Source organism: Musca autumnalis, unplaced genomic scaffold (assembly GCF_047663935.1).
Source record: "Musca autumnalis isolate F117 unplaced genomic scaffold, ASM4766393v1 scaffold_4, whole genome shotgun sequence".
NCBI classification, from domain to species: Eukaryota; Metazoa; Arthropoda; class Insecta; order Diptera; family Muscidae; genus Musca; species Musca autumnalis.
This window is the reverse complement of record NW_027411977.1, coordinates 249251537-249277663: the sequence shown is the minus strand read 5'-3', so window position 1 is coordinate 249277663 and position 26127 is coordinate 249251537. Positions and strand designations below refer to the sequence as shown.

The 26127-nt window shown below is 35.4% G+C and overlaps 1 protein-coding gene across 50 annotated transcripts in view; it reads left to right on the top strand.

Moving 5' to 3' along the window:
* Positions 1 to 26127, top strand: part of LOC141401226 (long-chain-fatty-acid--CoA ligase 5) — a 48437-nt gene that overhangs the window by 7407 nt on the left and 14903 nt on the right. For 11 of the 50 annotated variants that reach the window (XM_073981270.1, XM_073981281.1, XM_073981279.1 and 8 more), the window contains exons 3-5: positions 1560 to 1606; positions 1846 to 1975; positions 2084 to 2238. In XM_073981270.1, coding sequence (XP_073837371.1) covers positions 1909 to 1975; positions 2084 to 2238 — 222 coding nt within the window. In that variant the 5' untranslated portion in view covers positions 1560 to 1606; positions 1846 to 1908. Of the gene's footprint in view, positions 1 to 1123; positions 1243 to 1559; positions 1976 to 2083; positions 2239 to 14225; positions 14488 to 26127 lie in introns of those variants that run through there. The other 39 variants (XM_073981265.1, XM_073981264.1, XM_073981257.1 and 36 more) reach the window with 13 other exon arrangements.

Sequence of the window (26127 nt, the reverse complement as noted above, 5' to 3'; positions counted from 1 at the left end):
GATGAGGTTCCAATATGGACTCAATCGGTAAACTCCTTCGAGTACCTCCCACACAAAATTTCGGAAAAGTTCAGTTTAGGACCTGCTCTCGAATCGCCTTGGTTTTTGTTGTAACATTTTGTATTCACTGTCCCCTATACGAAGGTACAAGTTTCCTCAGGGGCAAGTCCATACTTCCTGAAAAAATAGCATGAAAGTTGAAAAACAAACCCTATGACACCATGTTTATGGGTGGAAGCGCAAGATAATTCTCGAACGGAAATGCCGATTCCGGCCAAAATTTGGCCTTCGTAATATTGTTTCCAAACTTAGTTTAAGTTCGTAGATAAGCCATATCGGAGTGGACCGATATGACTTATCTACAGGTACCTACCTCACAAAAGTTCGAAAATATTCGGAAAAATTGTGCGCACGATAACTCTTGATGGGAGTGACCGATTTGGTCCATACTTTACACATTTTCATAATATTTACCAGATATAGATCAGGATCGAATATGGAATATGGAGTGGACAAATATCTACTCCATCCCGTACCTCCCACACAAAATTTTGGATAAGTTCACTTTAAGACCTGCTATTAAATCACTTTGATTTTTGTTGAAGCAACTTACATTCGCTGCCTCAATTACGATGGTAAAAGTTGTTTCAGGGGCAAGTCCATACTTCTTGAGAAAACAGTCCGAAGGGTGTAAAAACCCCCTATGGCACCCCCATGGTCTATGTCGGTCCATTCCTTTAAGTAAATTTTCCGCAAAATTTTTGAACTTTAATCCTAATCAACATTTTTGTCGGTTCATACGACCAAAATTTTGAAACCCCCTAAATACATAAGTTTCTTTTTGTGAAAAAAGTGTTTCAATTTGCACAGGCTGAGGGTATATCTCTGTCGGCAAGGCCGACTGATACTTTTTAACTTGTTTTATTAATGTCATACACATGCTGAAGTTCCCATTAGTTGTTTCATGGAAAACAAACGAAAAACAATGTATTTTAAATTACATACATGCCTTTCTTTGTTGTGGTTAAGGTTGATTTGAACTCAAGGGCAATTAAAAACTATAAAGTTAAAGTACAGTAAACACACAAATTGTAAATTGTGAACAACTCGATAAATTTATATTGTTAGAGAAGGTTTTTAGTGGTTTCCATGACTAAGGATTAATGGCCTGTTTTCTAAGACAATCGAATTCAAATTCGTTCGAAGTACTATCAAACTCCTGTTATTGCAGAAAATGTTTGTGTAAATGAAAACTCAAACGAAGCAAACATTTTTCAAAAAATTCGAATTAATTGGTCTGTTCCAGAACTGCAAGAATCTACTAATTTTTACTATTTTTTCCGATAACATAAAGGAAAAAATGCTATCGTAGTAACAAATAGTAGCTTCTTGCAGGTTCTGGAACAGAGCAAATTTGAATTCGAGTCGCCTTAGTGAAACATGCCCTTATAATTCCTCTGTTCAAGAACCTGCAAGAATCTATATATACTCGTACATACTATAAATACTTAATAATTTTAATATTTTTAATAAAACCACTTTATGTTTTTTCTTTTCAGATTTGCCGTTAATCAACTAATATATAGGAATAAATAATTTTTAAATGGTAAACTCGTATTAATCATCTCAATTCAACAAACTCAGGAACTCAAAACACGTAAAAGAATAAAATAATAATAAAAAAAAAACCAAAAACATCATCGATGCATAATTTTTAAGAATCAAATACTAAGTAAAATATTATATTATATATAACAGTTATAAGAACAACAAGAAATTGAACTAAGACAGCAGCAACAACAACAACAAAAGGCCAAATAAAATCCTTTTCTTTTTCAACTTTAGTAGTAGTAAAACAAAAAAAGAACAGAACAAGAAAAACTAAGAACAAAATAACATCAATTACATATGTCGCCAGAAAAGTCAATTTGGGCCTATTTGAATCATTTCATTATGAGCAACATTTCATATCTGTGTAAGTATTGTTTATTGTTTGGTGTATTTGTGTTTTATGGTTGCTTTAAAACCAATTGTCTATTAAATAGCTTTTTTAATAATTACTTTTTCGTTTTTTTAATTACAGTTGATGAAATCGATGGCTATCTTTATTATTTCGGTGGTACAGCTGGTGTGCTAACACTAACCGGCATAGCCGCAGCCTCGGCTTATTATTTTACATCCCGGCCGATACCGGAAAAACCATTAGTGCCTCTGGAAAATCAATCGCCTATATTAGAAGTAAGTACATGCATACATAATTATTATGTTTTTATTTTGAGCACCAAAAAGAACGGGGGGATGGAGGCAGGCACATGTCGCTATGCGTCATATGTTCAAATAATAAATGCCATTGTTGTAATAGAACAAATATTTGGAAATTATCCAATTCTCAGGGCAAAGCAGAGGTAAATTGTTGGCGGAAGTTGATGTGAACTTTAAACATACTTATGTAACATTATTTATCCATGATCGATTGCCACCTGATGTGCTCCACTTTTTATTGTTTTTTATAAGTACTTAATAAGGGGTGTTTATCGGTTAGCTTTCTTTGTGTTAGTGTATTTTAATGACAAGGTGTAAACAAATTGGCAGGATAATAAATGGTGTGGGTAGTTTACAATATATGTATGCAAGTAAGAAAGTACTTTTTGAAGCTCAAGGAATATTAGGTGATAATATAATTAATACAATTTTGTTGGGATTTTGGAGATGTTTTTTAATGAAAATATGAAAGTATTTCACATAATATGAAAAATGCTATCGGTTAGCGTATTGCGATATATGCATATTTTTGGGGTTATGTCCCCAAGAAGATGATTACCTATAAATGCAAGAAAAATATTTTAATACATGCCCTCATTTCTCCATAACTCTGGCATTTTGTAATTCAGACCTAAAGTTCATTGGTACCAGTCTAAATGGGAAACCTTCATATTTTATACTTTCTGTAGAAACAAAATTATATTATTGAGATAAACCTATTACTTTCGGCGTTATGTTGTCTAGCAGATGATTGGCAAAAAACGAACAAAGCATTAGAAGCGACTATCATTTCAATGCGTCCCAATTTCAAGATAGTTTCAACTACAAACTCACATTCGAAATGAAAAAGTATTTGAGACCTTAACCCTGGTATATAAAGCGAATCAAAGTTTTTTAAAGGAGAATCACAATTTCTAAAAAAACAAACGCGTGAATACTATCTCCAATAGAACACTAACGAAAATGTCTAAAATATACACATTTTCATTGAGAACCTTCACCATTGACGAATTTGAACCAGTCTGCTATACAGTCTGCTATTCAAAATTGTTTGTGGAAATCGTTTTTTAGCTACAATAATGAACTGGAAAAGTTTTTTCATCGATCGGACCATAATTGTGGCATTTAGAGAATTTTGGTGAAAATGGGCCTTTGACCCCATACAGATTACTAAGGAAACAAAGGTCGCAAGGTTGGCACGGGTTAACGTTAACCGATCGCCATAAAATTTCGTATATAAAGTTTTTGGATCATTTTTGGATCAATGAAAAAAAAATTAGGGCGTAGGAAATAAAAAAAACGAGTAAAAAAGTGTCAGCCTATGTGAATTGAAACTTTAATCTACGGACAGATCGAATGTATTTAGGGTCTTTTCAGAAATTTGTGGCACTTTTTGGACATTTAAAATTGCTGATAAAAATGGGGATTAGGATTATAGTTCAAAAGTTTTGCGGAGGAGGGAATGGACCGACATAGTGATTTTGAGAGTCATATCTTTTCGATAGAGTCATATCTTTTCGATAGATATCGCGCCCACTAGTCATTTCAGTGGGTTATCGTATACTTGTTGGACCAGTATGTCGGGAAGCATGGGCTTGTCAACGGAAAATATAATATGGCGGTAAACAGGACCACAAAAAACATCATCGGTATACATTTTCAAAGGATCTCCGAACAGACCCTAAACTACACCTGGACACAAATGTTGAACCATTGTGGCGGAGGTATCCTAAGGAGAGGACCGATATGGGCCATTTTAGAAGTTAGGACCAAATATGACGAAGGCCAAATTTTGGACCAAATCGGTTTATCAGTTCGAGAGTTATTGTACTCTCCAGCTACTACATATGGTGCCATAGGGGTATTTTACAACTTTCGGGCTGTTTTCCCAAGAAGTATGGACTTGCCACTGAAAGAACTTTTACGTCGTAATTGAGACAGCGATTGCAAGTTGCTTCAACAGAGATCAAAGTTAGTCAAGAGCAGGTCTTAAAGTGAACTTATCTGAAATTTTGTGTGGGAGGTACCCGAAGAAATGGAAAAATATAGTCCATATTCAAACCTGATCTATATCTGGTAGATATATTAGGATGCGTAAGGTATGGACCAAATCAGTGCTTCCCTTCAAGAGTTGTCGGGCGCACAATTTTTCCAAACATGTTTGAACTTTTGCGGGGGAGGTACCTGAAGGAGTGAACCGATATGGCTTATCTTCGAACTTAAACTAAGTTTACACAAAATATTATGAAGGCCAAATTTTGGATCGAATCGGCAGATCCGTTCGAGAGTTATCTTGCGCTCCAACCACCACACACGGTGTCATAGGGGTTTTTTGCACCTTTTAGGCTCTTTTCTCAGGAAGTATGGTTTTGCACCTGATGAAACTTGTACCGCCATATTGGGGGCCGTGATTACAAGTTGTTACAACAAAAATCAAAACCATTCGAGAGCAAGTCCTAAACTGAACTTTTCCGAAATTTTGTGTGGAAGGTATCCGAAGGCGTGGACCGATTGATTTCATATTGGAACCTCGTCTAAGTTTGTAGAAATTTCACGATGTGCAAAGTATGGACCAAATCGGTTACTGCCTTCCAGAGTTATCGTGCTCACAAATTTTCCGAACATTTTCGAACTTTTTTGGGGGTAGGTAACGGAAGGAGTGGACCGATATAACCCATCTTCGAACTTAAACTAAGTTTGGACAAAATATTGCGAAAGCCAAAATTCGCTTCATCCGTTCGAGAGTTATCGTGCGCACCAGCCAGACAGACAGACGGACGGACATTGCTAAATCGACTCCAAATTGTCTGAAACACATTTCGTCCAAACATACTTGGGGTCTAAAACCATTAATTTGATGTGGCACATTTTGCCCGTATGAAAGTGTATATGAGGAAAAGACAAAATTTTTTAGTTTTCCATAAAAAAAAAATTAATTTTTTTTTTTAACTACATGAAAGATTTTTGGTACATAGATTGGGAAAAAAATGCCATTCTTAAATCTGTTCGTGATACTAATTTTGGTTGTTGCGCGCAAAAGTTATGGCGGTTTCAATTCTGATAAAAAGAAAAAAATCTTTAAAAGACTCTAATCATTATATTGAGAAAATCTCTTAATTAGGGGCTCCCTACATACTATATGTTTACTGAGGTCCCATAACTTTAGTGAAAAAGTTGTGCATTTTCGCGGAAATTAGGAAAGAATTCCAAACAATTGGTAGTTTGCAACTTGTTTTAATAAAATTCAACCTGCTTATGCCTCTGAAAAATATATAAAAAATATGTACGTAATCTATACATCGCGATGATTCAAATGAAACCAAAACTATACAAATCCGTTTAGTGGTTTTCATATTATAGCGAAAACAAAAAAAATATATTGAGGAAATTTATAAAATTTTTGTAAGAGAAAATATTTATTAAAATTTATTTTGTGAGTTAGTTGAACAAAATGTAAGAAAAATATGTCGGAGTTTTTCTTCTATTTTAGTTAAATTTCATGCAATAAATCACATTTTTTATTCTAATCACTTCTCGAAAACACGCTAACATCTAGCAGAAGATATGGATATCTTTCAAATAAATGTTGGGTTCCTTTAAATGGGGTATAATCTTGAAATAAAATTGTATCGGGTAATGTTCATTTTGAAATGCGTGTAAATCGCGAAATCCTCAAAATCACTTGATGCGCATGCGGTTTACCAATACAGCGAATTCTTCTCTTTTAATTTGTACACATTTGCCAGGATTTACTTTGGCCGCTAAGATGTAGCATCGTCTGCAGTTTAGTGTGCAACAAACTATATAACGCTTATATTTTGCACAAAGTGCATACACTTTTTATGCGCATCCGATTTCACTATCAACCGTGAAAAAATACATCGATCTAAACATATTTCAATAAAATCCATCAAGAACCGTGGATGTAGCATCACACAGTATTTTTTGGATAAATCGGATACAGCTCCCACGCCACTAAATTTTTCAAACCGCTGTTTTCGCACAAACGCGAGTGATGATTCACTTTCTTCATTGAAATGGAAACGATCCACATAAAACGCGAATTAGTCAGCGATATTTTGAAAAACATTTTTCGCAAATTTTTCAATTTTTGCAGTAGCCATTTCCGCCGTTCTAGTAGATGGATTTTTATGATCTGTGATTCATATGATCCGGATCGTCGAAAAACTAAAATATCGTGGGGTACCAGCACACTCAAAACGATATTGTAAATACTGTACCCAAAAAATAGGTTTTTTAGAAAAAATATCACACTAAATTTTGGCCTTTGGCAGTAGATTACTCGGCTGCTGTGTGGGCTACATACTCAATATACATATCAGATTATGCGAAATCGCGAGTTATTTAATCCTATAATTGGTTTTTCGAAATATCCGAATGCGCGTCCCAGTTACATAAAAAATAAAAAAAACACCTGAAATCCGGCTTCAAAATGTCAGCATCCATAAAAGGTGGATGCAGTGGAAATTTTGGAAAGTGATACATTAGAAGTGTTATCTTCATTTTGTATTCTCCTACTTTTACTTTGGACAGATGTCCGTCATTTGAATGGTTTAATCAGAAATCGAATAGCAATGTAAAAAACCTGTTTAGCTTCAATGTGTTTTTACCTATGTTTTTTCCTTTACGCGGTCGTAACTACCACGTAAATTACATTTTTTTGCTAAATTTTTGAGCTTTGTACAAAAACAGCTAAAATAATCCAGCAATAGTCATAGTTACTGGTAAACTACAATAGTTCGCGTATTATAACAGTGCAAACCTTGGCTTCATGGAAACTAAAAAATTTTGACTTTTCCTCATATACCCTCGTTAGCAAAAATGCTGAGGGTATAAAAAGAAATTTTGTTTGTTTGGGTCACCCTAGTGTATACCCTCGTTAGCCTAATGCGGCCCATACACTATGGGCATGCATGACAGCTGTCGATGAACCCTTGTGTACGCGTGTGACATCGCTTCAATCCATTTTTCAGAAAATATATTTCTTCCTCTAAAAACTCTATTTTGAGTTGAAGTTTATTGTCTCATTTCCTCACAAATAATAGTTGTTGTTTTGCAAAATTGTTTGTTACTTGAAAAATAAACAAAATTCATTGGATTGAAATGGTTTCATTTTCAAAATCATTTTGATTTCTATCCTGCTTGAAATATTCACACATACATTGACAAATACTTTAAAATTTACTAATAATATTACAAAGGCTGTCCTGCATGCCCAAAGTGTATGAGCCGCATAAAGGCGGAGGGTAAAATAAATACCCAGCAAAAAGTTTGTATTCAGAATTGCAGACATGAATCGACTAACGATTTTAATGGGAGAGCCTGTTAAACATTTTTAATGATACTCTGTCCTGACGGATACAATTTTAGATCTCAAGAAAACTAAAACAAAATCAATTTTTACACTTGATCCATTGGTGTGCATCTCCGTTCCTCTTCAAGACATTTTATTTCCCGCTAATTCCAATGTATACCCAAAATTCAAAGTGAATTACATTTTATGAGTAAACACTTGCTCTTGTACAAATAATTACAATTTGTTTTGTTATATTCTTGAAAAGAATAAAAAACAAAAAGAGGAGCAAATACGACAAGGGATCTCATGTAAAATACTAATGAGCATATAGTTGCATCAATCATGATACGCCTCAAATATTTATAATGTAATTTGGTATGTGATGCGAAAATTGTGTGTTCACTTGTCGGACTACTGAACTCATTTGCTATCTATGAATAAAGTTCTTCGAATGCATACGAATGAGTTTGCATGTAGGAAAAAGTTAAAGGGTGGACAATAATTAACATTACAAGATGTATAAAACCATATGTTAGGGGAGAGAAGTAGGTCATGTCGTTATTAGCACTGAAAATATTTGTTGCAAATTTTATTATTTCGTTGTTTTATTGCTTTGTTAGAATTAGTAAAATGTAGCAGTTTTGGAACAGCCTGTACGTTTATATATTTGTTTACTCCAGGGTATATTTATATACGTACATAACAACAAATAAACGTCAATTCATTAAAAGATTGCAATTGACAAGACAATATTCATAAATGTTATTACATGTTTACTTTGCATATTAAATCAAGTACTGCAGCTAATCACATCTGGTATTAGGTGGGTGTATGAGTAAAAAATACATTCATGATATATGTATATGGGCTTTCAAAACATATTCAAAACATAATTTTTTATGGCTTTTAAATAAAATGAAACCTATAGATTTGATCATTTTAAACCAAATACTATTTTGTTTTTTTTTTTATTTGTTTAAGAACCACATATCACTAGTCACCCTAATACTCCATATTCTATAACCATTAAAATAACAATACGCTGTTTCCACTCTGTCCATAAATGTAAAATTGTTTTAAATTTTATTTCGATTTATTTATGGAAATATTTTCTAATGCAAACAAGAGCTGAATAGACAACACAATCATCATCATTTCGATGACGTTGAAATTGTAACAACCACACTTTTGCACAAAAATTTGCATGAATGAATTTTATGTAAGGCGGTCCACTAATATTGTACATTAAATTGAATTTAGTTTTCATGTTGAAGATGCGAAATAAAAACAACAACCTTATGAGAAAAACACCACACAAAATACAAAAATGATGAAAAACCCAATTCATCGTGAAGATGATGTGTAAAATGTAGGAAATTCTCTTGAATCGCCTGCTGTTGCCTAACAGACAGTTGAACGCCGCAAAAGTTTACGTTTTCCCGGGGGGGCTATTTTTATACGACATGTCTGTGCCCATCCATTTTAGACAAATAACAAATAAAATAAATAAAATACCAAGATGTTCGAATACAGCAATTAATTGTTATGGTTTTACACATATTTGGCCTGTTCCCGCACTTTATAAAGTGGTAAAAGTCGTAAAAGTTGTAAAAGTCGTAAACGATTTTCATATAAATTTTGTGTACGGGAACGCAAAATGTGTAAAAGTGGTAAAAATTGTAAAAACTTTTTAGTTCTGGAACAGAGCTATTATATATACATATTTATATATGTATAAATGCATATTTTTATGTAGGCATGGGCGACATTTTATGTTGTTATTTTCACATACATATGTATGTTACTACCACTTGTTGTGATATATTAAGATTCAATATTTCCACAAAAAAAAAAATGTTTCCCCTATCGGTATGTTTCCAATGTCCCTATCCTATGAAAATTAGGTCATTACATATCAAATGAAATAGATATTTATCGATAAAAAATGTTCCCACAAACCAACAACTTTTTATAAAATAAACTGTAGAGGGAGAATCCCAATTGTTGGTTACCTACAAAAAACGGCCAATTTAAAACGCGAAAATATGAATGAAAAGTATGAATAAAAGTTGGCATCACTGTTGCTATCGGTAGGACTTAACGACAATTTTATGTTAGTTGCTAACTTACCGACAAATTTCGTTTATTCCCGAAATAAAATAAGCATTTTAATTTTACCGATTTTTGTCGTTAACCAAAAATCCCACTACTGATCCAGTAACCACCCAGCAAACCAAATGTCTGATGTCCGACACGTCTGAACAATTTCGGAAGCAAAGTCGTTCAGATTTCGTTCCGATTTCTAAACGATTTTTCGGAGAGGAAATAGTTTAGATTTTGTACCGATTTCGTTCAGATTTCGGAACGAATGTCGGATAGAAATTTCCTTTCCGAATTTCTTAAGGATTTTCTTCAGATTTCGTTACGAAATCGGACCGAAATCGATCCGATGTCGCTGCGACATTTTGTTCCGAAATTATGTCAACCACTTCATACAACTTTCGTTAAGATATTGTTACGATTTCGGACGATACGTCCGACATTTTGTTCCGATTTCGTTACGAAGTCGGTACGATTGGTTTGCTGGGCAATTATTTTAACAGGGGTATTAGAGTGACCAAAAAAAATTGTTTGGATTTCCTACCCCCTAAAACCCTAATATATGAAATTTTATGACGAACGATCGGTTAAGGTTAACCCGTGCCAACCTAGCGATCGTTGTTTCCATAGTAATTTGTATGGGGCCAAAGGTGCATTTTCACCAAAATTCTCTAAATGCCGCAATTATGGTCCAATCAACGAAAAAACTTTACCAGTTCATTGTTGTGGCTAAAATACGACTATTACAAAAATTCGTGAAAATCGGATTGGATTTTTATATAGCTCCAATATGCATATTTGGCCGATTGTTGGATATCAAAATCCGATTCGATTTTAAAAATTTTTGTACGAACTAAGAAAAGATCTCAAATTCTCTCTATTTGTTGCTATGCACTCTGGAATACCGCGCCTTTTCATCTCTTCATCCACTTGTTTGCGCCATCTATTACTTGGCCTGCCAATTCTGCGTGCACAGCCAAGCGGTTCGTATTTATACGCCTTTTTAGCGGGTTCATCTTCGCCCATTCTTATGATATGGCCTAGCCAACACAATCGCTGCATCTCGATACGTTTAACTATATTGATGTCGTTGTATAGCAGATACAGCTCGTGGTTCATGCGACGCCGATATTCACCATCAACGCAGATTGGTCCGCAGATCTTTCGAAGAATTTTTCTCTCAAACACGCTAAGCACTGCCATGTCTGCTTGCGCAAGTACCCAGGCTTCGGAGCGATACATCAGCACGGGTAGTATCAGTGTTTTGTAGAGCGTTATTTTTGTTTGACGAGATGAGGCTTTGTTTTTAAACTGCTTACTTAAACCAAAGTAGCATATGTTGGCCAACACAATTCTTCTTTTTATTTCACAACTGATGTCGTTTGTTGTGTTTACGGAGGTGATGAGGTAGACGAAATCTTTTACTACCTCAAAATTATAGGAACCAACTTCCACAGTTGGTCCGAGCTCAATGGACGCATTGCGCGTCGACACCATCAACTTGGTCTTCTCACCGTTTACCGCCAGAATCACTTTAGCAGATTCTCCTTCGACATGCATAAAGGTATCAGTTACTTCTTTTACTGATCGTCCCATGATGTCTATATCATCAGCATAAGCAAGTAACATGTGGCTATTGGTGTAGATTGTGCCACTTCTTTTGACGTTTGCCTCTCGTATAACCTTTTCCAGCAGGATGTTGAACAGATCACACAAAGGTTGTCTCCTTGTATGAAACCTCTTTTGGTACAAAACTCTTCGGAGAGGTTCTTTTCTATTTTAACTGAGGACCTCGTGTCAGTTAAAGACATTTTACAAAGCCGGATGAGCTTTGAGGGGATACCAAATTCAGACATGGCTTGGAATTCCTTTGAACACAGCGGGCTATCGAAGGCTGCTTTATAATCGACAAAAATGTGGTAGGTGTCGATCTGCATCTCTTGGGTCTTCTCCAGGATTTGCCGCAGGGTAAATATCTGATCAATGGTGGACTTGCCAGGTCTAAAGCCGCATTGGTATGGTCCAATTATCTCGTTGACCATTGGCTTTAGTCGTTCGCACAATATCCCTGACACGATCTTATAGGCAATAGGGAGTAGACTTATGCCCCTATAGTTAGAGCATACAGTCTTATCTCCTTTCTTGTGGACGGGGCACTGGATACTCAGGTTCCAATCGTCGGGTACTCGTTCTTCCTGCCAGATGGTGCTAACTAGCTGATGAATACACCTTATCAGCGTGTCGCCTCCGCTTTTGAATAGCTCGGCTGGTAAGCCATCAGCTCCTGCTGCCTTATTATTTTTCAGCCGATTTATAGCTGTCTTTACTGGGCGGTATACATTCAATGCCATCTTCTGGGATTGGATCTGTGGTATCTTCGCGTCTTCGCTGCTATTGGATACCAACAGTTTTGAAAAATGTTCTTTCAATATCCTGAGTACACTATCTGTATCAGTTACCAAATTACCTTGCTGGTCTCTACAGGAGGATGTGCCTGTACCACAGCCATCAGTTTGATGCTTTGGTAGAATTTTCGGACTTCATTCTGGCTCCTGTACATCTCGATTTTTTCACACTCCCGCTTTTCCATCTCTCTCTTTTTCCTGCGGAAAAGACGTTTCTCCTCTCTCCTTTTCTCCCTGTATCTCTCTCGTGCGCTACGCTTTGCTACGGATTGTAAAGTAGCCATATATGCCGCATTTTTCTCTTCGGTGGCAGCACGACACTCCTGATCATACCATGGATTCCTTGGTGGAGGTCTCTGGTATCCAAGTATGGATTTTTTCTGTTTGCATGGAGTGGGTAATGCTTTGCCATTGCGCTGATATGTTATCGGGATGAGGAGTGCTTTGATTAAGCAATTGGGCTAGTTGAGTGGAATATGCTGTGGCTATCTGTTGTGATTGCAGCTTACCGATGTCTAACTTTCGTGTTGTGTCTGTTCGTACTTTGTTTGCTACGTTTAAGCGGGTGCGTACCTTTGCTGCAACAAGGTAGTGGTCCGAATCAATGTTTGCGCCTCGGAACGATCATACATCCAACACGCTCGATGAATGTCTTCCATCTATCACAACATGATCAATTTGATTTCTTGTTTTCTGATCTGTAGACAGCCAGGTGCCCTTATGAATATCGAGATGCTTAAATCTTGTACTGCTAACTACCATGTTTTTTGCAGAGTCTATCAGCCTCATACCATTGTCAGATGTGTTGGGCCAAAGATATTTTCCTTTCCAATTTTGGCATTAAAATCGCCAAGAATAATTTTAATGTCATGGGCGGGACAACGGTCATAAAATATATCTTTGGTCTGTTCGTCCTTTTCTTCAGTGGGAGCATGAGCGCAAATAAAGCTGATGTTGAAGAATGTAGCTTTTATTCGAATTGCAGCAAGTCTTTCATTCACTGGGGTGAAGCTTGATACCAGATGTTTTAGCCTCCGACTAACTACAAATCCGCAACCAAACTCATGCTTTACGTCATGGCAGCTATAATACAGTGCGTCACCTTTAGGTGTTGTTGTGACGCCTTTCCCAATCCATCGTATTTCCTGTATGGCAGTAATATCGGCCTTGTACTTTTCAAGTACGTCTGCCAATGCGAAGACTGCACCTTCTCTATAAAGAGTGCGAACATTCCAGGTGCAGATTCGCAGATCATGGTCCTTAAAACGTTTGCGGGGTTCGTCAACTTTAGAGGGGTTTGTTTTTCTTTTCTTTCGTTTTTTCATAGTAGGCTGTTTTTCTAGGGGAGGGTTACTAACCCGACGCCCAAACCCAAGTTTTTAACGTTCTTATGGGTGAACGCGCGGCACATGTTAGCTCACTACCTTTAACGGGTGTTAAAGGCAGTTCCCCATGTGACACTATGGGGAGGTCAGTGTCCACTTGGGACGAAAAAGGGACCGATATATAAGAGCTATACCAAAACGTGGAGCTGTGGCCAAATTTTTGGTGGAGACATTTTCTGAACGTTAGGAACCGCAAATAAAATTACAACTAATTCCGTCACAAACCTTAGCAAAAACGTTCAAAATACCCAAAAAAATCGGGTGATACTGCTAAACCAAAACGTGGTTCCATGTCCACAATTTGTGGTGGGAAACTTTGTGGTGGTTCAAACTTTGGCATCAATGAAGTTCTCAATTTTAATTTGTTCAAAACATTATAGCCCAAAGAAATAAATTAATCACTTCATTTAATTAAAATTAAGGAACTGACTAATCTGCACTATTTTGGTATGGAAAGGTATCTTACAGGTCAACGTTTACCACCTGCCACTTAAGTCACATGCGAATGATTTGTGTGTTCTTATGTAGGTGTGTTTGTGTTTGGGGTGTTAAGGATTTCCCCAGTTATTTGCATGTGATCTTCATGCAATTATTAAATGTTCACTTGTATTGAGGGATTTGATTGTGGCGTTCATCGCCTTGCTCTCACTCTCTCCATCTCTCGCTTTCAAACAATCATCTCTTTTACGGGTACTCTTTATTTTTTTTAAATATTCTTTGGATATATTCAAAGAAGATCATTTTGGGCCAAAAAGAAGATGACGATGAACTGAGGCGGTAAACAGTTTGTCTGGCTGGCAGACAGACCAAAACGATAGACCAAAAGATCTTCCGCTCAGTACTATTTTGAACGTCTACGGTGTTGCGAAATTTTCCTATTGTGCTGCTGAGACGCGCGTAAAAATCTTTTGTGAATTTCAAATAAACGGAAAATTAAGAAAATTTCGAACGCTGCACTAAAATAAAGAAATCAAAAGAATTAAAAATAAAAGTATTTTGTATTTCAATAAAATAAAATGTAAATTCCAAAATAAATGTGGCAAATAAAGTGGTTTATTTTTATTCAAGAGAAGAAAATGAAAAAAAATCCATTGTCTATGCAAAACATTTTTAGAAAAAAGATATCAAGCCTCAATACATTTTTATATGGGGATGTGACAATTTTGCTTTGCCATCTTATTTATTACGTAAAACCTCAAGAAAGTGCAACCAACCAACAAAGCAAGAAATGACCACCATAAATAACGTAATTGATTGTGGCCTTTGCTTTTGGCCACTATTTATTTCGACCAAATCTCTGCGAAACAACCTGACAATTTGTCGCCTAAATATAAAAATCTAATAAAAAATGACCATAAACAATTTTGCAAACCTGAAAAAAAACAATTTTAATAAAATCAACAATTACATTTTTAATGCTGCGGGATTTTTTGTGTTCCATAACAATTCGATTTGTATCTAGAAAATATTTCATAAACTTAAAAAAATTTTAATATTTCCTTGACAAAAAACCAGCACAAAAACATTAGCGAATGAATTCCACCGAATGGCTTGTTGTGTTTTATTTTCTTCTACTTCTAATACTTTTTGATATATGAATGAATAAATTTAAATTGTCTGCCATTTAGAAGCGAAAAAGTGAAAATGAAGACAAATTCAAGAAAATAACAACCATTTTTTTGTTTTTCGAAATTTCCTTCCGAATGATTTTATTCTTGATTTCATTATCTTACAAAATGACTCAGTTATGAATTAAAAAAATCAGAAAATTTCGCCCATGTTACTGTATTAGTGTTTTGTTTGTTATTTTTTCTATATGTATACACCACATATAAAAATATTTTGTCACAAAAAATAGCGAAGAAAATACTTAACACTTATTTTTGTTTAGTCGGTTTTAGTGGTTGCTAAAAAATACAAATATAAAAATGATGTTGATAGTATTTTTTTATATTTAGGTTAGTGGTTTAAAAAGTTTTATTATTTTATTATATTCTTCCCTATTATATCGGGCTAAAAGTAATGAATGCAGACATAATTCGTTAGGTATTTAGACTTAGCCCAGTAATACCTTAAAGCTGTCTATAGTGAATACTTTGTGAATATGAAAAACCGGCTTCCGAGAGAACATTAAAATTTGAAATATCAGATAAATTGAATTCTCATAAAACCGAAAATGTGGTCAGATACATGGTGGATCCCCAAAAGTATTTTCCACCCACTAAAATGTCGGTTCATAGTTTTATAAACTTTTACAGTTTAATTTTGCCAACTCCAAACTTGGACGTTTTCATAATTTGGTAAAAATCGACTTGCAGCGTCATGAGTGCCACCAGAGTAGACAATCGCAGGATATGTGGACCGTAGCACAGTGTTATAAATACAGTGCATAGTGGCCAATTTCCCGAAAAACCCGGCCAAAATGAATCGATGTTTTTGAGTCGCTGATTTCATTTCTCACATTATCAAGAAAATATCAGTTTCAATTTTGCAGAAAAAAAAAACAAGTAAAAAAGTGTCAGTCGGCTTTGCCGACAGATATAGACCCTCAGCCAATGTGAAGTGAAACTTTCACCTACGGACAAATCGAATGTATTTAAGGTCTCTTCAGAATTTTGTGGCCCTTTTTGGACATTCGAACTTGCCGACAAAAATGTGGATTAGGAATTAACTTCACTAAGACACAAATGTTGAACGTTTGTGGGGGAGGTACCCTTAGAGAAGACCGGTATGGGACATTTTAGAAGCTAAACTAAATTTTGACAAAATATTAGGAGATCCAAAGTTTGAAAGAAATTGGTTGCCCCATTCAAGTGATATCGTCCTAGCATTTTAGTGACATTTTTTAAATATTGGGGAGAAGTACCGGAAGTTGTGGACCGGTATTGCCCCATGAAACTAAGTTTGGATATAATATGACGAAGACCAAATGTTGGACCAAATCGGTTGAACAGTTCAAGAGTTATCGCGCTCTCCGACAGCCACATATGACATAGGGATTTTTTTACACCTTTCGGGCTGTTTTCCTAAGAAATATGGACTTGCCCCTGAAAAAACTTTTACAATCGTAATGGAGGTAGCGAATGCAAATCGCTTCAACAAAAATCAAAGTGATTAGAGAGCAGGTCTTAAAGTGTGGGAGGTACCATAAGGAGTATACAAATATAGTTCATATTCGAACCTGATTTATATCTGGTAGATATATTAGGATGTGCAAAGTATGGATTACATCGGTCACTCCCTTCAGGAGTTATCGTGCGCACAATTTTTCGAACATTTTTGAACTTTTGTGGGGGAAGTACCTGAAGGAGTGGACCGATATGGCTTATCTTTGAATTTAAACTATGTTTCGACAAAATATTACGAAGGCCAAATTTTGGACCGAATCGGCAGATCCGTTAGAGAGTTATCTTGAGCTCCATCCACTACCACGGTGTCATAGGAGCTTTTTGCATCTTTCAGGCTATTTTCTAAGGAAGTATGGACTTGCCCCTGATGAAACTTGTACCGTCGTATGGGGGCAATGAATACAAGTTGTTGCAACAAAAATCAAAGCGATTCGAGGGCAGATCCTAATCTGAACTTATCCAAAATTTTGTATGGGAGGTACCCGAAGGAGTGGACCGATTCAATCCATTTTGGAACCTCATCTAAGTTTAGTAGAAATTTCACGATGTGCAAAGTATGGATCAAATCGGTTACTTCCTTCAAGAGTTATCGTTCGCACAAATTTTCCGAACATTTTCGAACTTTTGTGGGGGTGGTACCTGAAGGAGTGGACCGATATGGCTTATCTTCGAACTGAAACTATGTTTGGACAAAATATTACTAAGGCCAACTGTTGGACCGAATCCCCATATCCGTTCTAGAGTTATCTTGCGCTCCAACCACCTCATGCCGTGTCATAGGGGTTTTTTGCAACATTCATTCTATTTTCTCAGGAAGTATGGACTTGCCCCTAATGAAACTTGCACCATCGTATGGTGGGCAGTGAATACAAGTTACTAAAACAAAAATCAAAGCGATTCGAGAGATGGCCCTAAACTGAACTTTTCCGAAATTTTGTGTGGGAGGTACCCGAAGGAGTGACCGATCTAAAGCTGGTAGAAATTTTACGATGTGCAAAGTATGGACCAAATTGGTTACTTCCTTTAAAAGATATCGTGCGCACAAATTTTCCGAACATTTGCGAACTTTTGTGGGGGAGGTATCGGAAGGAGTGGACCGATATAACCCATCTTCGAACTTAAACTAAGTTGCGAAAGCCAAATTTTTGACCGAATCGGTTCATCCGTTCGAGAGTTATCGTGCGCTCCAGCCAGCCAGCCAGACAGATAGACAGACGGACGGACGACTCCAAAATGTCTCCAAATTGTCTGAAACACATTTCGTCCAAACACCATTTCTACATTTTTGAAAATATTTGTGTTAAGATTCCTTGGAACCCTTGCACATTAGGTATATGCTTTCTTTGGCATCTTTACTGACTAGAACGCCAGGAATATTTTTGTTAAATAATTAACCCTCATGCGGGTCATTAAAAGGGTCTTTATGAGGCATTTGGGGTTAATTTGGACCTTTTTCAAAAATTGTTAAATTTTTAACGTCCTTTTTTAATTTAATAATTTTTGAAAAAAGGACATAAAAGCAAAACGAGCAAATTCGTGCAAGATGTTTCAATGGAAATTGTTAAAATACTCTTCCCTTTTTATGAAATGATAAGGCATACAGTCCAATTCGATCTTACTCAAAACTATTTTCATAATTTATTGTGGCAATTGATACATATTGAAATAAATCAACAAGTATGGTTATGTTTGAAATCAATTATAAAAAACGCACATTTCATTGGTGACACTGAATATTTAAAATACGATTCACATACCTTTTATTATAATTGTAAAAAATTAGTATTTAAACCACGTTGTTTGTTTCGGATATTATAATAGTTTTATAAACAACTTAAATATTGCGAGTAAATTTTGAAATGGGGTTACTTTGATCTACCCACTTACTAAACAAGAAACGTATATATTTGTTCATAACTACACACAGTGGGATCCTATAAACAATATTTAACACTATTTAGTGTAAATTTATACATTTTTTGTTCGATTTTTGGTCAGCTTTTTCGGAAAATTGGCCACGGTGCAGTGCATAATTGATAGGCTCAGTGCGATTACATATTTTTTCGTTCTCTCCTCAACGTTTCTTTTCCATCGCAGTTAACAGTCTAGCATTATACCTAGGTATTTAGATTTTGAAGTGAGGTGTAGCTTCACTCTGTACCACAAAATCATGGAACATACGCTTCTTAGTGAATACTAAAAGTTAGAGTTTCGCTGTATTTAGTCCAAGATCATTTTCTTTTTTCTGTTATGCCCCGATTGCCAAATTCCTTCAATATATTACTTATCAAATGATAGTGGCGAGGTGTTTTGTTAGTGTCCTAATGTACTTATATGCAAGCCATAATCCCAAATAAGAGATAATATAAAATAAATAAACTATAATGGAAACATGTAAAAACGTTTTTAAGTTCGGCCAGACAGATGTTTTAATAACCTCCACCATAAATTGTATTGAAATTAAATTTCAGCCATTTCGGTTGGATAATGAATGATAATGATAATGAATCCTTTAAAATTCTCAAAAATCTGAGGTACCGATCTATGAGGACTATATCGAAACGTGGACCGATATATCCTATTTTCAATACCAAACATCCTAGGCGTGAAAGAAGCTTCTGTACGAAATTACAAAGCTCTATCATAAATATTTCGTATCATGTTTTCAGTAGACAGACGGACATTTAGACTTTGAATTCTATGATGTTCGCTTTCATTGTGTTACAAACGGAATGACAAGGTTAATTATACCCACCATATTATTATGGAAAGCATAAAACCTAAAAAAATAGCCAAACACACATGTAATCGATTTTTAATAGCAACCCTACTTCCATTACACTAATGAGGGAAAACCGGATATAACCTTTTTCTGGTCTGCTACCAAGCGCTTAAAGTTTAGGTAATTATTTAAAATTATACAAACAATTGTATGACTCACTTATAATATTTTTAATGATGATTCTATTTCAAGATAGCGGTTATTAGTGATTAAAAAACAATTTAAATTGTAGAGGAATATTTCGTGAATAATCTCACTTGGAGATTATAATAAATCAGGGGAAGGGACAAAAGTCTAAAAAAAACATTTAAAAATTTACTTAGCTTAATGCGAGGACTGGCTGAACATGGTTGAGCAATAAAAAATATTTGGTTTTAATTAATATCTCGTTGGAGTCGAGCTTAATGACCGATGATTTTTGCGAGTGAAAAAGGAAAGCCGACGATTCGAACCCACACAACTAGTGGTGGTTGTGTGAGTTCGAATCGTCGGCTTTCCTGAGAAATGTTTCGCCTTTGGTAGAGGCTCATCAGACATATCGGCTGTGCTTCGCGGCTTCGCTATCATCTAACTTTTCCTTTTTCAAATTCAATTTGTCTTTTATTATGATCGATATTTGCTTATTCATTGTCACGGTGCTCTTGAATCACATTTAAATGGAAGGTGCTTACACATGGGAAGTTTTTGCGGATTCTGAAACTACAATGTTCATAGATGAAAAAAAAAAAACAAAAAAACTAAAAAAAAAATCGACGGAGCGCTTTTTAAATAAAACGCGATTCAAGTTGACATTTTTAGGGGATGTTTAGGTTTTTGCGATTTTGCTTGGAAACCGCAAGTCCTATCAAAATGGGAATAAAGAAAAATGTTATAGCTATCAAAATTCTCTACAAGATTGACCTGAATGATATTTTCGTAGGTTTTACAACTTTGAGATATAGAAGTTGAAATTGGGACAATTCAATTCAATTCTGTATCGTCTCCTTATAAAACAATGTCATTACTGCAATTTCCCAACTTAAACTTATATATCTAAAACAAATGATACAACCTAGGAGAAATTACATAAGCCAGTCTTGTAGAGAATTTTCACAGCTATAAGATTTTCTCAGGTCCCATGCCGATAAGACTTGCCGTATTCAAGCAAAATCGCGAAACCCTAACAAAAAAACCTAAAAATGTAAACTGAGCTTCTTTATCTCAAAAATGGTACAGCCTGAGAACAAATCATAAACGTCAGTCCTGTAGAGAATATTTACAGCTACAACATTTTCTTTAGCTCCATTTCGATTGGACTTGCGGTTTCCAAGCAAAATCGTGAAACCCTAAAAAACACTTAAAAATGTGAATTTTGGCCGCGATTTATTTAAAAATCCCTACAGCGATTTTTTCTTGTTTTTAGATTTTTCTCATCTATGAACATTGCTGTTTCAGAATTCACAAAAACTTCCCCTGTGTAAGCGGTTTTCATTAAATGTTAGTTCAGGCGCACCCTTCATGACATTGTTTTATAAGGGGGCGATACAGTCAGTGCATTGTCCCAATTTGAACTTCAATATCTCAAAAATGGTAAAACCTACGAAATACAGTAAAGGTAAATCTTGTAGAGAATTTTCATAGCTACAACATTTTCTTCAGTCTCATTTTGATAGGACTTGCGGTTTCTAAGCAAAATCGTGAAAACCTAATCAACCCTTAAAAATGTCAACTTGAATCGCGATTTATTAAAAAGCGCTCCGGCGATTTTTTGTTTGTTTTTATACCCTACATCACTATGTGGAAAGGGTATTATAAGTTTGTTTTGGTAAAAATTCATGTAACACTGCGAAATATTCGTCGGAGACCCCCAATGTGGTACACCAATCTTCATATCTCGGCGAGATAAAGCGATTTTGAGATGTGTGTCCGTCCGTCTGTCCATTATAAATTGTAATCAAACTCCAGGCCGCAATTATGGACCGATCGTGACGAAATTTTTAATATACAGCTTATATCTTTATTCCTGGCAAGTAAGCTATACTTGGAAGAGGATCGCTTGACCTTTCTATTGATGTCAGTTGTGTTGGCGTATATGATAAGATAACAGAGTTACAGTCTAATGTAGCCTGTTATCTGTTTGTAGTGTAATCATAAACACGCTAGAGGTCGCAATTATAGCTCAATAATCACGAAATTTTGCACGAGGTTAGGAGTTAGGTAGAGGAAGATGCTTACAATTTTGGATGGTTATCTGATATTATGTAGCGGGTGAAATAGACCATTACTTTTGTATGAAAAATACAAAAAAATATTTTTGGTCTATATTTTATTTCCTGTAGGCCTATTCTGTAACTTTTATCGATTGAAAAGTTGTTAAAATTTCTTTTGTTTTTGCAACAACTACAAAACAAACAAATGAAATTGTTGTAAAATAAACAATGAGTAAAGTTGTTAAAAAGTTACAGAATAGGGGGGCTGAAGAGCATATACCGGCAAAGTAGACTAATAGAAGTACTGATCTTCCCCCTGATGAAAATTGCAATAAAGTGTCTGCTAGAAAACGGGCCTACTGCTTAATATATAATGGGTTTTGTGTAGAGAATTACATTTTCCCATTCCCAGTTGTTGCATTATTGCAAATTACATGGTGCCCCAACGTTTTAATTGTACAATTGGATTTTTATACATACATTGCAGCATGGGTCGCTTTGCCAACTTTTTTTCAAAATGATTCCCCAGCCATGCAAAATCTAATTTTCAACGGTTGCAAAATATCCTTCAGTAAGGTTTGCGACATTTTCTGAGTATTTCAGTCATGTAAAACTACTCTACAATTGGTGTCTTAGGACACGCCGTTTGGACTCGGAGATAAGCTGTGGGTTCCATATCATTGAGCGTTGGCCCTTTTGGGATGTTTGTGAAACATTTATTATGTTATTATTTAAGCTTGGTGTGATACGGTACCAGAATCCACAAATTTACTTCTTACCATGAGTTTATTTGTTCCATAAAGAAATTTTGATATGTGGAAAGCTAATTCCGAGGGGAAAGGTGTAGGGTATTACATGGTCGGCCCGTCCGACTGTAGCCTTGACTTACTTGTTTGATTTTTCTCATCTATGAGCATTGTAGTTTCAGAATCCGCAAAAACTTCACAGGTGTAAGCACCATCCATTTAAATTTGACTTAAGAGAACCGTGTTGTATGACTTCCATGACAAACGCTTAACGTAGTCTTGGAAAGCTATGTGTTTGGCTCTAAACGCCAACACGACGTGACAACACGTTTTTGACTCTTAGATAATTTTTTTGACATTTCCTATATCTTAAATGATTTAATTTTTTTCTTATTAATTTATTCAGTTATTTCTAGTTTGAAAAATGCGAATTTTATATCATATTCGCAAGCGTTTTTTGTACTCTAACATTGTCCCCGTTTTATGCCACAACTTCAATCAATATCACCCCTCATGCAAAGTTTCATAATCTTGACTTCAGCAGTTCATCCAACGAGTCATTCGCCCCTAATATTTTATGGGGCATAGACCTTACCCAGCTAGCATTTGGAAGATTGTTTTTTCAAAACTCACATTGCAGAGTCTTTTTAGAGTCCTTTTGGTGACTAAAAATTGATTAAGTCGCTTGTATGATCAGAAAGGGACTCGAAAGTGACTCCCTGTAATGATTAAAAACTGATTGTTTTATTTTATTTTTGTTTGGTTGTAAATAATTCTTATATACACTTTCTATAAAACTTTGATATAAATGTAACGTATAATATTAAGTGTATAGACAAACACAACAAATGTTCAGGTTTTGCCAAGTCAAATGAAGAAGCTAACCACCGCGCAACATAAAGGATAATTAAAAGACGACATAACAAAGCAGAAAAGACAATAAAACAAAGGAAAGAAACATAAAATAATAAAAAGAAAATTCTTTTAATTTATTACGTCTAATAAAAAGACTCATAAATGACTCTCTAAAGACTCATAAACGATTATAAATATGACTCAAAAAAGACTCGACAAAGAGTCCCAAATTAATCAACAAATCACCAATAAAGGATTGAAATACGACTCGAAAAAGACTATATATACCATCAGACAAGTAAGAAAGTATCAGTCAGCTGAGCCGACAGAGATATACCATCAGCCACGTACCCGAAGAAAAAAAAGTTAACATAATACTTCTGTAGGGTTTTTAGCTGTTGGGAAAATTTTCCAGGATGGAAAGGGCAGCAAAAAACTACATGTTGCAACAATATTCAGAATGATCCAAGACGAGTGCATTTTTTCCAAACTTTGGGTAGGGTGTACCCGTAGGAGTGATCCGATGTAGTACATATTCGGACCTAATACAAATCTGTAGGAAATAATTTTTTTTTCTTTATTAGTCTATGGATATTTTCCTTACAGACTATATAATTAAAAATGTTGTACTTAATATTGTGAATTTAAATATATTATATTTTTAATTTTCAATTTACAAAGTTTGAGCTAAATCGATTTCTCTCTTAAAGGGTTATTTTACACATTAGCCAGTTTAGGTGGTACCGGTAGGATTTTCTGGACCTTTTTGGGTCATTATCTCAGGAAGTATGCACTTGCCCACGAAAAAAATTACAACGTCGAAACAGGGGCCGCAAGTGCAACCTGCTGCATCACAAATTAATAAGATCAGAGAGGAGTTGTTAAACAATACTTTTTCCAAATTTTCTGTGGGAGGTATCCAAATGAGTGGACCGATATAGTCCATATTAGAACCCGATCTATGCCTGAAAGTAATATTACCCATAACAAAGTTTGGCTCAATTCGGTTACTCCCTCCTAGAGTTATCATGCCCACAATCTTGGCAAAAAATTTTGTACCTTTGTGGGGGAGGTACCGGAACGAGTGGACCGATATGGTCTATCTTCGTTTGGACAAAATATTGAAAGACCCAAAATTTGAACCAAATATGTTGATCCGTTCGAGAGTTATTGTGCGCTCCAACCACGGCAAATGGTATTATATGGGTTGTTTGCAGTTTTCGTGCTGATTTCTGAGGAAGTATGGACTTGCTCATGAAAAAAATTATATCGTCGTAATGGGGGTAGTGAATACAAGTGGCTGCAACAAAAATCAAAGCGATTCGAGAGAAGGCCTTAAACTGCACTTAAGCAAAATTTTGTGTGGGAGGTACCCGAAAGAGTGGACCAATAGGGTCCATATTGGAACCTCATCTATGTCTTGTAGAAATGTCACGATGTGCAAAGTATGGACTAATTCGGTTACTCCCTTTAAGAGTTATCGTGCGGACAATTTTTCCGAACATTTTTGAACTTTTGTGGGGGAGGTACCTGAAGGAGTGGACCGATATGGCCCATCTTCGAACTTAAATCAAATCTGGACAAAATATTTCGATACCCAAAATTTGAACCGAATCGATTGATCCGTTCGAGAGTTATCGTGCGCACCAGCCAGCCAGACAGGCAGACAGACAGACAGACGGACGGACATTGCTAGATCGACTCAAAATTGTCTGAAACGGATATCGTACAAACATACTTGGGGTCTAAAACCACATTTTTGGTCGTATCAAAGTGTAAATACCCTCTTTAGCCTAAAGGCTGAGGTTATAAAAATGGGCAAAAATGACTCGAAACCAATGGAGAGGAAGGCTCATTTGTGATTTGTTTAGAAGAGTCGCCTGATGTTACGTTTTCCTTCCGACAAATGAGTCATTTATGATCAGACTCGAATTTGATTAAAATTTTCAAAAAATGCTGGCTGGGTATATGTAAAATATACACCATGGCACAATTACCAATGTAGTGTCACAGCAGCTGTTCGAATATGAAAAGACAAAACCCTTTATAAAAAAAATTATTTTTGTTGTAATTTCCTCAACAACATAAAGAAAATCTGGGTAATGTTTTTTTAAGAGTGCAGGCCGATAGTCCGATTCGGAATGCGATGTCGAATATAGTACTACAACACCTACAATACTATGGAAATGTAGTTACGAGACTCAAAGGCGCCGCGACCTCCATAGACCATGCGGACATGTTAAATCCAATACTTTAAGTACCACAATAACATTTAATTATATTCTATTTAATTTGTCAATATTTTCGTTTAATATTTATCCTAAATCATTATTGAAGTTATGATTTATTTTAAACAAATGTTTTTAATTCCGCAACATTTCTAGAATTGTTTCTCCTTATTGAAAAATCAATAATTTATTTTTTACTGACTCATTGGATTGATTAGCAATATATAGTCGTTGTTCCCATGGGTTGGTTGCAAAGAGAAATGCTTCCCACAATCACAAAAATAAAGGAAATATAATTTGCTCTCAGAACACTTGATATTATTGTATGACGATAGACCCTAGACAAAAATAGACTGATGTGAAAAGAAGCAGACTTTCTAAATCATATGACAAATGAGCTCATCGATCGATATCATAGCTACATACAAATGTTTGTCTGTACAGTTTTTAAAATATTCATTCACTTCTTTTCGCATTGGCATGAACAAGTAATTCACTTTTTTTCCTACCTTACCTTCTATTTTGTAAATTTGTTTTTCCTTCTGTCGAAGTGCTCTTTACAACCACACATTTGAACTTTCACAAGGCCTTTGTTAACTAAATAAATATTAAGGTTGTTATTTATAAAAAAAGAGACAAACTTATGTATTTCTGTTTTAAAACGTGCAAACAAGTTTGTCATTTTGAATTGTGTAAAATTCACGAAGAAAAAAACCTAAAGGGGGCACGT